Source organism: Anolis carolinensis, chromosome 6 (assembly GCF_035594765.1).
Source record: "Anolis carolinensis isolate JA03-04 chromosome 6, rAnoCar3.1.pri, whole genome shotgun sequence".
NCBI lineage: Eukaryota > Metazoa > Chordata > Lepidosauria > Squamata > Dactyloidae > Anolis > Anolis carolinensis.
Genome location: NC_085846.1, coordinates 10803610 through 10815944, shown reverse-complemented (window position 1 = coordinate 10815944; position 12335 = coordinate 10803610). Strand labels below are relative to the sequence as shown.

The 12335-nt window shown below is 39.8% G+C and overlaps 1 protein-coding gene across 2 annotated transcripts in view; it reads left to right on the top strand.

Moving 5' to 3' along the window:
• Positions 1-12335, top strand: part of slc12a6 (solute carrier family 12 member 6) — a 46870-nt gene that overhangs the window by 22885 nt on the left and 11650 nt on the right. Inside the window, exons 3-9 of one of the 2 annotated variants that reach the window (XM_016995384.2) lie at positions 2410-2454; positions 7458-7552; positions 8316-8447; positions 9812-9958; positions 10499-10553; positions 11055-11185; positions 11959-12200. In XM_016995384.2, the coding sequence (XP_016850873.1) occupies positions 2410-2454; positions 7458-7552; positions 8316-8447; positions 9812-9958; positions 10499-10553; positions 11055-11185; positions 11959-12200 (847 nt within the window). The remainder of the gene's footprint in view (positions 1-2409; positions 2455-7457; positions 7553-8315; positions 8448-9811; positions 9959-10498; positions 10554-11054; positions 11186-11958; positions 12201-12335) is intronic. The other variant, XM_016995385.2, reaches the window with a different exon arrangement.

The following is a 12335-nucleotide window of genomic DNA, read 5'->3' as shown; positions in this document are numbered from 1 at the left end:
TAGCATATGGCTGCACTGGGAAGGAAATGCTAAATAGCAGAACTTCATTTTGGGGTCCTCTTTATTTTGAACTTACATTTGAATGCTTTCTTGCATTTTAAAGGGAAAAAAAAACCAATGTCATATTTTCCCTATCTGATTTTTTAAAAGTTAATTATGGCTTTACATTTCATTATTATAACAGTTCCAAAAGAAGTCTTGCAATTTATGAAATCACACTAAAATAGAGTAAGTTGTGAACTTTATTAGCAATCAAAATTATAACCTCAAGAACAAATCTGTGGTAAAATCAGGACATTCGCATTAGTTAAAAAAAAACCAAATTTTTTTTAGCAGCAGTCTCAGATTAGCCAAGTCTTTCTCAGAGGTTTGCACACATTTATATACATCTTATAGTGGCCTTTCTTAACTTTGGAGCTACAGCTTCCATCCTTCCTAGTCAGGATCATCAGGAGCTGTAGTCTCAACATCATATGGTTGTACAAACTTAAGAGAGATCCCCCTTCCATGAGACATTTCTGTCTTTTAACCATGTGAAGTTTATGGTGACCAGCTTGCTGTTATTTCCTTTGCAATATGTATTAATAGACAGTAGGATGTGGCCCTGGAAGACCTGCAGTTTTCATAATGGGACCCAGGATGTACTGAGATCTCTTTCTATATTAGTGGTTCTCAACCTGTGGTCTGTGGACCACCAGTGGTCCCCCCAAGAACTAAAATATGGTCCACAGTCTCACCATTACTACACTGTTGCAACAAGAGCGACTGGTCCCGTGAAACCCTCTTATAGTGCCAAGGCAATGGGGATGTCAGGAGGGGAGAGGCTGACTAACTACGAAAGGCCCAGCAACAAGCCTCCTCATTGCTGTTTCTCCTCCTCCTCCATCCCCCTGACCAGAACGGTTCCATGTGGCGCCTGGAAGCGGGGTCGCCTTGGTGTCTTCGTTTTTAGGCCTGTTCGTGGGGTTATTTGGGGTGCTGATTCAGAAAATTGCATTGGATAGACCACATCCGCTCTAGATTATTAAATATGGTTTTATGTAGATGAGCAGATGAACTACTGGAGGGCATATGTTCTGTATCAGAAACTAGAGCTGATGTAGTCTGTCCAAGGCAATTTTGTGAATCAGCACCCCACATGACCAAACCGAATCTAGAGTTGACCAAAAACTGATTCATAACACTTTTGTTACTAGTGTTGGAGTGTGCTCCCTGGTCAAAGTGGTCCCTGGTCAAAAAAAAGGTTGGGAACCACTGCTATATATTAACCAGGGCAAATAAAGTTCACTCAATTTTGGTGTCTTGTCAGATCATTTAGTGGAGACAACCCAAGATACAATATATTCCTCCATTAAAGATATTTTATTTTAAAAAGTAGAGAGATAGTCCCCAGTATCAGTAGACATCTTCAGGTAAGGAAAAATGCTAACATAAGCTGTACTGATTTAGAAGGAGCTTGGACCCAGTGATGTTGACCAGAGGTTTGTATCTCGTATACTATAAGAGACTTAAAGGAATGGTATGTACCTGCCATAGAAACCCAGTGGGTGATCTTGGACAAACCACACTCTTTTGACCTCAGTGGATGGCAAAGACATCCCAATCTTGCCAATAAAACCCGATGGTAGATTTATTTTAGGGTCACCATAAGTGGGCAATGACTTAAAGGCACACAGATACCCTTTGGTTGTATATAAAGTCATGTGTTTCTTACACAGGTGAAGATCCCTTTCAATCTAGTATGTAACTGATATGTTTTTTACTCCTTTTTAAAAATACCCCAAAACTCAAACCTTACATAATGATCTACTTGATTTTCCACTCTTGAACTGCTGCCATATAATTTAGACCACTTCAACAGATACATCATCCTCTGTGTTACATCTGTCCTTTCTTTGGATGAGTAGCCAATTGAATTATAGGGGAATGGCTATAAACATGGCTACTGCTATGTGTAGGATATAAAATTAATTCAGAAAGAGAGGTCGGGTCAGCATCCCTTAACAGTGGAAGAGGGACATCTTACTGATATTACTCATATAGATCCTATACAAAGGCTGAAGGGCTCTAGAAAAAAAAATCTATGTATTATATTACTATTTGTCCATTATCTCTCCTACTGAATTATAAAGTATTTTCAGCTGGGAGAGAGAAGGAAGGGAAAAAATGATGACTGAAAGGCCTTTGCGTATTCATGATTCTTTTTCCCTTGTGCAGCTATTTTTGATTTTGAAACAAGCATACTACCATATGATCTGTTTTACATTTTTGGGGGTTGAAGGGAAAGAAAGTCATTTTTTTGAATCCTGGGGAGGCAAGAGAGGGAAACCCTGCCCTATCATTTTATTCTCCCAGTCACTCTTTATTTGGCAATTCATTTTATTTCCCGTTTTCTGTTTGATTTTTCAGATGTGAGTCAAACTTCCATCACAGGGGAACAGTATCAGCTCTTAGGTACAGTATTGCAGAGGATTATTGTGTGTGTTTCAGTATGTGCAGAGTATATGTTTGTGTTGTCTGTTGTCAAACGATTGAAAGGTTGGTGTATGCATGTACACACACATAAAGGTACTCGTATTGCCTACAGCTGTGTTAATGAGTGGAGAAGATATTGACATTTCCTGCATATGAACTTCTAATAAGGGACATGATGTCTCTGTGATTGCCTGCTTGAAGGCACAGGTTATTTTCATTGTGTGGTTGTCCTTTAGGTTAGGCTGGTAAATAGCAGCCCAAAAATGTGTGTGAAAAGGGCCTAAAGATCCTAAAAGCATATGATCTTGGAAGGTAAGCAAGATAAGCCCTAGTCAGTACTTAGATGGGAGCCTGCTTTGAAATACCAAAGTGCTGTAGGCTACATTTCAATACATACTGGCAAAAACTCCTTTGAGTATTCGTTGCCTAAGAAAACTCTGTGACATTCATTGGATCACTGCAGAAGCAACTTAAAAGGCACATAAACACAACATGTATGCCTGTGGCCAAGAAAACAGGTAAGTTTACAAAAGGATTTTTATGTATTTTATCTATTTTCCATAGTGTTGAGGAGTGGGACAAGGAGAATGGTGTATAAAGGCTTTGCTTAGTCCAGATTGGATTTGTGTCTGAATGAGTGAGGACACTCTCACTTTGCAGAGGATGCTCTCAAGTAAAATGTAGTTTCTTGTTTGCTTGTTTTCTCTTTGAGAAAAGCCTTTCTATCCTGTAGAAACTAGCACCTAAGGGTTCATTTACTATGTAGAATTAATGCAGTTTGACACCACTGACTGCCATGGCTCAAAGCTATGGAATCTTAGGAATTGTAGTTTGGTTATTTTATTTCGTGTCAAAAGCATTGTACATTTCAAATAATGGAAATAAAAATAAAGTTTGGTTAGTTTGGTGAAGTACTAACTCTCTCTGGCAAAGCAGGATAAAGACCTTGTAAAACTCTCTGGATTCCGTTGCATGGATCCATGGCATTTAAAGTGGAGTCAAACTGCATTAATTCTACAGTGTAGATGCATCCAAGGTCTCCTATAGTAACTCATACAGTGTTTCTGAGCACAAAGTACCCATGGCAAAAGTGTGTAATTTTTCCCCACTTTGTTATTTTATTAAGTGTCAGCAATATGGCATTCTGGCATAATGTAATTACTGTTAAAATCCTGCATCACGCTGTAACTTTGCTTCCAGAAACAGTATATCCCTAGAATGGGGTTTTTTTTTCTTAATAAGTGGAACTACAGAACCTTCACTTACTTTGTATTTAAGCTAAGTTGTCTCCATCTGAACATTTCTAAAAGTTAGTGTCTCCCTTAAAAGTCCACAGATATCATTCTCTCCCTACATATGTACACACTTGGGGAAGTATATACCCATGAGAGGAGAGGGACAGATAATTTAGTGCCCTTTTATTTTATAATCCATAGATTTTATGGACCACAAACTTTATAGAGGAGGCCAGCTAACAGTGTCATATATTTTTCAAAGGATTGCTTTAGGATATGGAATACTTGTGGTCATGATAAATTTTTGTGTAGCATTTGCATTACATGGAAAGTCTTCACTGCAGTGTAGCTGCTGAAGGCTCTTCCAGAGAGGCCCTATATCCCAGGATCCAATCCCAGGTTTTCTGCTTTAAACATAATTATTTGAGTCTGCACTGCCAGATAATCTGCGATTAACAGAAAACCAGGGATCAGATCTGGGCCTGTCTAGAAGGGCCCTGATTGACCCTATGTTAGAAGAGATAATGTACTCTTTTGTACAACACAATGACAATAAACAGAGGCCAGAATCACATTTATATGTGAAGGAATCTTGTGCTATTCCACAGAGTCTGCCTTCCTTCAGTCTTCCAAGAAAACAACCAACTTACCTGCCTTTTATACATTTGAGAAAGTGAATCAAAACCGAGGAATTGAAAACGAGCAAATGATTTCTAAAGATCAGGGACTTGTTTCTTTTTCAGCCTGGGATAACTGACGGTGTAAATAGGAGCAATGTTGTTATTATCTCTTGTATGTTGAAATGAGCCTGTGAGAGGTTCCCTAAACACTGTCAGAAAAGTATGTGGCTGAAAAATATGGAAACTTTTTGTTCCTGTACACTGAGTAAGGTTATTGTGGGTTAAAAATTCAGAAGAGCCTAATACCTGATGGAAATATGGTCAGCCCTCCAGATCTATGGATTCTGTACCATCATGACTTGAAAATATTTCCCCCCAAAAATTAAATCTTGATTTTGCCATTTTATACAAGGGACATTTTACTACACCATATATAAAAATGAAAATACATGTATATGTTTGTTCTTCATAAGCTTCTACATTACTTGATGGATCAGGTCCAAACTTTGGTACACATACTTTCATTATCTAACCTAAAATCCTGGAGAGGTTTAAACTAAAAAATCCAACCCCTTTGTTATGTACTCTTCATTTTTTAAATGACCCATGAGTCTCATACTGTAGTGATCAGACGCAACTGCAAGAGGGCAGTATATAGATAGAAAGGCTACCCCAGAAGGAGAGATGACAAATGGAAGAGGGCTAGAGCACCAGCAGGAAGACACTATACGAGTCCCCTTTAAAGAGCCTACCCACCAGTGAGGAGTTTCTTAGAGGTCCAGGGCCTTGCCATGGAGACAATATTTATATGGTGCACTTTACCCAGTCTACTTTTACAACCTCTCTGTTTTAATCCATGTTTTTATTAGTTTTTGTCATTTATTTTTATTGGGTAATGTTTACATTTTTATAATTGTGCATGTTTCTTGTCTATTGTTGTGTTTTATATTGTTATTGTTTTTATTCGGGCTTGGCCCCATGTAAGCCACCCTAAGTCCTCTTTGGGGAGATAGAGGCGGGGTATAAAAATAAAGTTGTTATTATTATTATTATTGACACAATGACGTTGTATGAAACAGCAAACAAGATAGATGTGCTGGATTTCGTTTCACAAAACCACAAGTCGAACACTTCCCAAGTGTCTAGGACTGTGTGATGTATTTTCGGATGATGCGTGCAGATCCCAGCAGGGTGGCCTTTTGCAGTTGGCAGATCGTAATTTTGTCAATGTCTATTGTTTCCAAATGCCGGCTGAGATCTTTTGGCACGGCACCCAGTGTGCCCATCACCACCGAGACCACCTGCACTGGTTTCTGTTGTTGTTGTTGTTGTTGTTGTTGTTGTTGTTGTTGTTGTTATTATTATTATTAGGGAGGCCTTGTCTAGGAAAAGATGGAAGCAAGCTGGAGAAGGGAGAAAGGAGGCACCCCTCCAACCCGGCTTCTGTATTTTGGGGCATCAGCAGAAGAGGAGAGGTGGTAGTAGCCTTTGAGTGGAAGGAAGAAGACATACCAAGGACTTTTACATCCACAGATATTTAGTATCTACAGGAAGTCCTAGAACTCCCCATCAGATACCAAGGGCCCGTTTTACTACATCACCTGTTAGCAAGCAGTGATGCTTTTGAACTATCGACTCCACACCTCCAAATCATTTTAATTTACCCATGTGCTTTTTCCCATCCGTTAATGTTTTTTATTTTATTTTACTGTGATCATTAATACTGTCTCATCTGCAGTCAGAAGAGAAAGCAACATCTCTTGAACTTGATATCCATTTTGTTCTGGTGAGTGAGAGGAACAAGGTGGGGTTTTCATTCCAGTTGAGACAGATACCCAGATTCCATGCCTCAGGGTTGTTAGGTAAGGCAATAAATGCTGTCTTTGTGCGCTTGGGGCCAAGCTTGCCTGTAATGTATTTCCATTAGGAAATGTACCCAGCTTTGAGTCTCCTTGTGGAGAGAAAAAGCAGGGTATACATAAACATCATCATTGTCTTCATCATCATCATCATAATCTACTTATCTGCATAATCTAAGTTTGGGTTGGAGGCAGGCGAGAAATGTTCTCACACATAAAATCAACATAAGCTGGTGTTTGTAGTTTGGAGACTGGATAACAGGTCTATGTAATTGTATTTCTGGATCTGAATGGAATGGAGTTGTGTGGAATTAAGGACAGCCAATAATTTGAGGTGGGAAAACCATATTCTTTTCATGGCAAGCTAACTCTATCTGTGGCTCTTTAAAAGAATTCCACGAATAACCAATTTAAGAATGCTTTTATTTTTAAGTTGTCATTATCCTCATACTAGGTCTTTGTCTTCAGAGCAGGAGTATTGGAGAAAACCTCAGAACATAGGATCAAATTGCAAAGACACTGTGTATGAGCCATCCACTCTATTGTATTTATGACAGTGTTGTGATTTTGAAGAGTGCTCTCCCTCCATTCCTGGATAACCGGCTTTTTAGAAATGAAGGGATTTCACAATAAGAACCTTTCAAGAAGATCAGTGTGTCAATCCACCCTCATTTGGCATGCAAAATACTTAAGTGTATGCACTTTTAATAATGCAGATTACCTGTTGCTCTATGTTCATTAACCTTTTCCTTCCTGGTACATTTCTGAGTAAATGTTTCATTTGAGAGCTGTTTGCCTCCATTTAAGATGGATGGGAAATGGTTTTGGAGATGCGTTTTCAAAACAAGGCTTCTTTTGTCCAACCTTCCATCCTCCAGAGGCCAAAAGCTCCAGAACAGAAGAGCTACATGATGTGAATCTTCCTTGCTTATTCTTTGTGCTTCAGTGATTGCATAAAGCAAGGAGAGATGCATGCAAGACAGCAGTATTACTTAGGCAGGCTTTCTGATCTTGGACTCCTGATTTCTAGGTAGCTTTGGGTTTTTCCCCACCTCATTTCATTACAGTTGTTTGAAACAGGCCCTTCTCATTTGAAAGCAGAAAGCTCTTGCCCTCAGCAAAGCAGCCAAATTGCTGATGGTGTTCCCCAAAATATCTGATATGTTCTGACTGTTCTCAGTGTTTTATGTCCAAACATCACTCTCATGATGAATGCTGGATGTGCTTTCCTCTTTTACCTCTTTTCACCAAGCTCTCCCTTGTTGCAGATCCTGGGCACAAGAAGGATCCCAATGCCTATCTCAACAACATCAACTATGAAGATGGAGATGAATTCTTCGATAAGAATTTGGCCCTCTTTGAGGTGAGATCAGCGTTGTCTTCTGAGGGGCTTGTTCTTCTTCTTTTCCACGTTCTCTCCTTCCAGTAGAGCCATATATTTATGTTTCCAGCTTTCTTTATACCTTTGAACCCGATAGATGTGTTGTGCCTTATTTCCAATAAATAATAATAAAATAATAAAACTTTATTTATATACCGCCCTATCTCCTCAAGGGACTCAGAACAGTTTCCAACATATTAAAAACATACAGTCAGTTAAAATACAGCAATTAAAATATTAGACACAACAAATGTGCATAAACAGATAATCAAAAAACAAAACAAAGTTGTGCATATCTTCTAAGGCATACAAACGTTCAGGAACAATGCTTATTTTTCTTTTCCAAAGAATATTTCTATCCCCCACCACTCAAAAGTAGCCTTGATGACACTTCTAAAAGCAAGAAATAATCCAATATAGATTTTAGTCATTAGGCAGACTTCCCTCCATCCTTTGCCATCATGTGACATAAACCATGGTTTCACATTTCCCTCCCACTTCCTTAGAAAGTTTATATGGATAAATGAGAGCCACATAATTTCTTTCATAGTCCATCCAGCCTATTTCTTTTTTTTTTCCCCCATCTTAATTTGCCTTCCTTCCTTCCTTCCTTTATTTAGAGTACCATTTTTAATTATAGCTTCCTTCCAGTCTTGGTATAGTTTCCTCAGTGAACTTGTGTCTTAAGGAGATGTTTACTTAGGAAGCTCCCTTCATGTTTACTGCCACCCTTCCCACTTTGCAGGAGGAGATGGACACTCGACCGAAAGTGTCCTCCCTACTCAACCGCATGGCCAACTATACAAACTTGATGCAGGGAGCCCGTGAACATGAGGAAGCAGAGAATGTGCCCCCAGGCAAGAAAAAGCCCACCAAGGTAAGGAGCAGGGTGATTTCTTGATGGTGATGAAGAGGGTGAGCAGTTAGAGATGGAAAGCATTTTGGATTGAGAGAGCAAAATCTGGAAGTCAGGTTTGAGAGAAGTCAAAACTTCCCCAGGGCAGTCCTAAAGCATTGGTACTTCTTTTTCCTGGAGAATCAAATTCTGCAGTATTGCTTTCTGCTTCACCAGTATTCTAGGTACAGAAACAAAGACAGCATGTGGAAACCAGGTTGAGAGCATCTGGATATGAATTAAAGGAGCAAGGACTGAAAAATATATAGTTGTGGAGGTCTACTATAGCCCTCCAAGCCAAACTGAAGAACTGGATGAGGCCATCCTTGAACAGATGACCAAGCATGCAGAAAGAAGAGCTATAGTAGTCATTGAAGATTTCAACTATTCTGATATTTGTTGAAAAACAAGCTCTGCCAAGAGTACAAAGTCCAACACATTCCTCACTTGTCTTTTCCGGACAGTTTTATTGTCCAGAAAGTGGAAAAGGTAGCAAGGGGATCAGCTATTCTGGGTCCGATCCTACCAACAATGAGGACCTGATAAATGGGGAGGAAGTGGTGAAATCCTTAGGAGTGACCATGTTCTTCTGGAATTTATGATACAGAGGAAAGGGGGAACTAAGAGAAGTCAGACATGCATTCCATACTTTTGGTGTACAGTGCTGCAGGGCTCAGTCCTGGGCCCAGTTCTATTCAACATCTTTATTAATGACTTGAATGAAGGTTTAGATGATATGCTTATCAAGTTTTCAGATGACACCAATCTAGGTGAGATAGCTAATACTCCAGAAGACAGGATCAGAATTCAAAATGAGCTTAACAGATTAGAGAGTTGTGAATTTCAATAAAGAGAAATGTAAGATACTACACTCGGGCAGAAAAAATGAAACACACAGATATAGGATGGGTGATGTCTGGCTCGATAACACTCCATGTAAAAAAGATATTGGAGTCTTCATGAACGACAACTTAAATATGAAACAACAATGTGATGCAGCAACTAAAAAGCTAATAAGATTTTGTGCTGCATCAAAAGGAGTATAATGTCTAGATGAAGGGAAGTCATAGTGCTGTTCTATTCTGCTTTGGTCAGACCTCACCTGGAATAACCTTGTGTCTAATTCTGGGCACCACAATTCAAGAGAGATATTGACAAGCTGGAACATGTCCACAGGAGGGCAGCTAAAACAATCCAAGGTCTGGAAACCAAGCCCTAAATTAACGTGATTTGACAACATGCAAGCATGTGTTCATACAATTGGGTAGAAAGAGTAGAAAACAAGAGAGAAATAGCAAAGTGGCGGTGATTAATATTTAAAATATTCCTGCTTTTTATTCTCCTAGACTCCGCAGATGGGCACGTTCATGGGCGTCTATCTGCCGTGCCTCCAGAACATCTTTGGAGTGATTCTCTTCTTGCGACTCACTTGGGTAGTGGGTACAGCTGGCATCTTGCAAGCCTTTGCCATTGTATTCATGTGCTGTTGCTGTGTAAGTTAATCTGTCTCTTGCAACCTAAATCAACTCCTGATACAGATTTTGTTATCCAATGTGGATAGGAAGAACCTCATGGAGTGGGGAAGGAAAAAACACTTTTCTGCCTTAAAAGGCCACAGAGGAAATGTTGACACAATATTCATAAGATTGGATTATTCTCAAGAATTTTGAAATATGTGTTGAACCAATGCTGATTCTTATTCCTCAACTAAGATGTTGTTTGTTCTCCTCTTTGATTCCACACCGGTCTTTTATTGTTAATTCTAATGAAAGGAAGGAGCGCTTCCACTCTGCATCTTAATTCCCCATAATGGTATCAACTGAGAAACGTAATTAAGATGCGTAATTATTACTGTGAAACTGAGTAGAAGGGAAAGCAGAATTGTAACACTAGGATTTGTAACTTGGTAAAAAAGATTCAACAGAAATGATATCTGTAGTCTTGTCACACAGTAATAAGAATAAGCTGAAAGATCATCTTTGTCTGTTTCTCATCTCAATCCCCCTGCTGTCAATTCCTTGTCCCCTCTACAGACACTGTTGACAGCAATCTCTATGAGTGCCATTGCCACCAACGGAGTTGTGCCTGGTGAGTATCCTATTTTAAATACCCACCTCCTACATATGGATGTCTACCAGCTATGATCATTCTGGTGATTCCCATTGAATGCTTCCTCCCTCTGAAATTAATCCAGCACTTCCTAAGAAAAGATTTTTCAGTGGTAGTACCCTCCTTACGGCACTCTTGGGCTCAGCAGGTTCACTTTGAACCATTATTGTTCTAGGGTTCAGGCCAAGTCCCTTCTGTTCTCATGTTTTTAATGACTTCTAATGGTGTTTGATATATTTTCAATAGCCTTTGGCAAACTTCCTTTTGTCTCTTGCCCATTGATTTTATCTCTTTGGTTTATCTGATTGGATCTGAGTATATTACTGTAAGCCATCTGGAGGCAATACTGGGGAATTTATGCTATCAAATAAATGCATTCTATTGAAACAGTGTCAGAGTGTGTTTGAAGTGCAAATAGTAAAATTGGCCTGATTCACACCACGCCTCTATACCCTGCTTTTCTTTGTCTTCTCTTTGAAGCTGGTGGATCGTACTTCATGATTTCACGAGCGCTGGGGCCTGAGTTTGGAGGAGCCGTGGGACTCTGCTTTTATCTGGGCACCACCTTCGCAGCTGCAATGTATATCTTGGGGGCCATAGAAATTTTCCTGGTAAGAATTCAGCCTGCTGTAAGTGTCAGAAATATTAAAAATTAACTAGGTATTTTTAATTACAAAAATGTGAGGAAAGTGAATAGGCCGAAGCCTGTTAGAGTTAGTGGGACAAAGCTAGTGTTGCCCTGAGGAGTGTGAGAAGGCCCCAGTGTGAGAAGGCCTGGTATGGGAAGCTTCAGTAAGAGAAGCCCCAGATTGAAGACCTCTTGTGTACAGCTACTGTGTGAAGCTCCTGTGTAAGTTCAGTGTGAGAGGAGGTTCTGTGAGAGCAAAGCTGTTTATCTGCATGAGAAAGAAGCCCAGCGTTGAAGCAAAGAAGAAAATATAAATAACTATATTTGTGTTATGGAAACCTTGTTTTTGTAAATATTGCAACCATATTATTTTACTACAAAGAAAAGCCACCAAAGAAAGTCTGTGTGTTGAAAACACACTGGTCTGTGTGTTTTTGTTCTTTTTATCACTTTTGACTACTTGTGCTGGGTCACGCTGCTTCTACTATACATTTATGGAGAAGATCTTTTGTTAATAAGCCCACTCATCCAACAGTAAGATCATTATAAAGCAGTAAGATCATTATAAAGGCTGCCAGCTGTTAGGAATTGTGGGAGTTGAAGTCCAAAACACCTAAAGGTCCGGTTTGCCCATGGCTGTTATAAAGCCTTCTTGCATCACAGGAAGAAGTGAAAGCTCATCTGCATCAACATTTGCATTGCCTAGAGCTGCTTTCCCTGCCCAAACTGATATGTCTGTTTCTTGTCTCCTCTCAGATGTACATTACCCCCGAGGCAGCAATCTTCCACAGCGAGGATCCACTGAAGGAGCCAGCAGCCTTGTTGAACAACATGCGGGTGTATGGCTCGGCCTTCCTGGTTCTGATGGTGCTGGTAGTGTTTGTGGGTGTGCGCTATGTGAACAAGTTTGCCTCTCTCTTTCTCGCCTGCGTCATCGTCTCCATCCTTGCCATCTACGCTGGTGCCATCAAGTCCTCCTTCGCACCTCCTAATTTCCCGTAAGTTACTAGTTTCCTCTAAGGAGGTTAGTCTCATCTTCTCTTTTAATCAACCTGAAGGATGTGGCTCCTACCAATTAATGTTGGGAAATCCAGTTCTGCTATGGTGTTTTTAATTCTCTGTTCTTGGCAGGA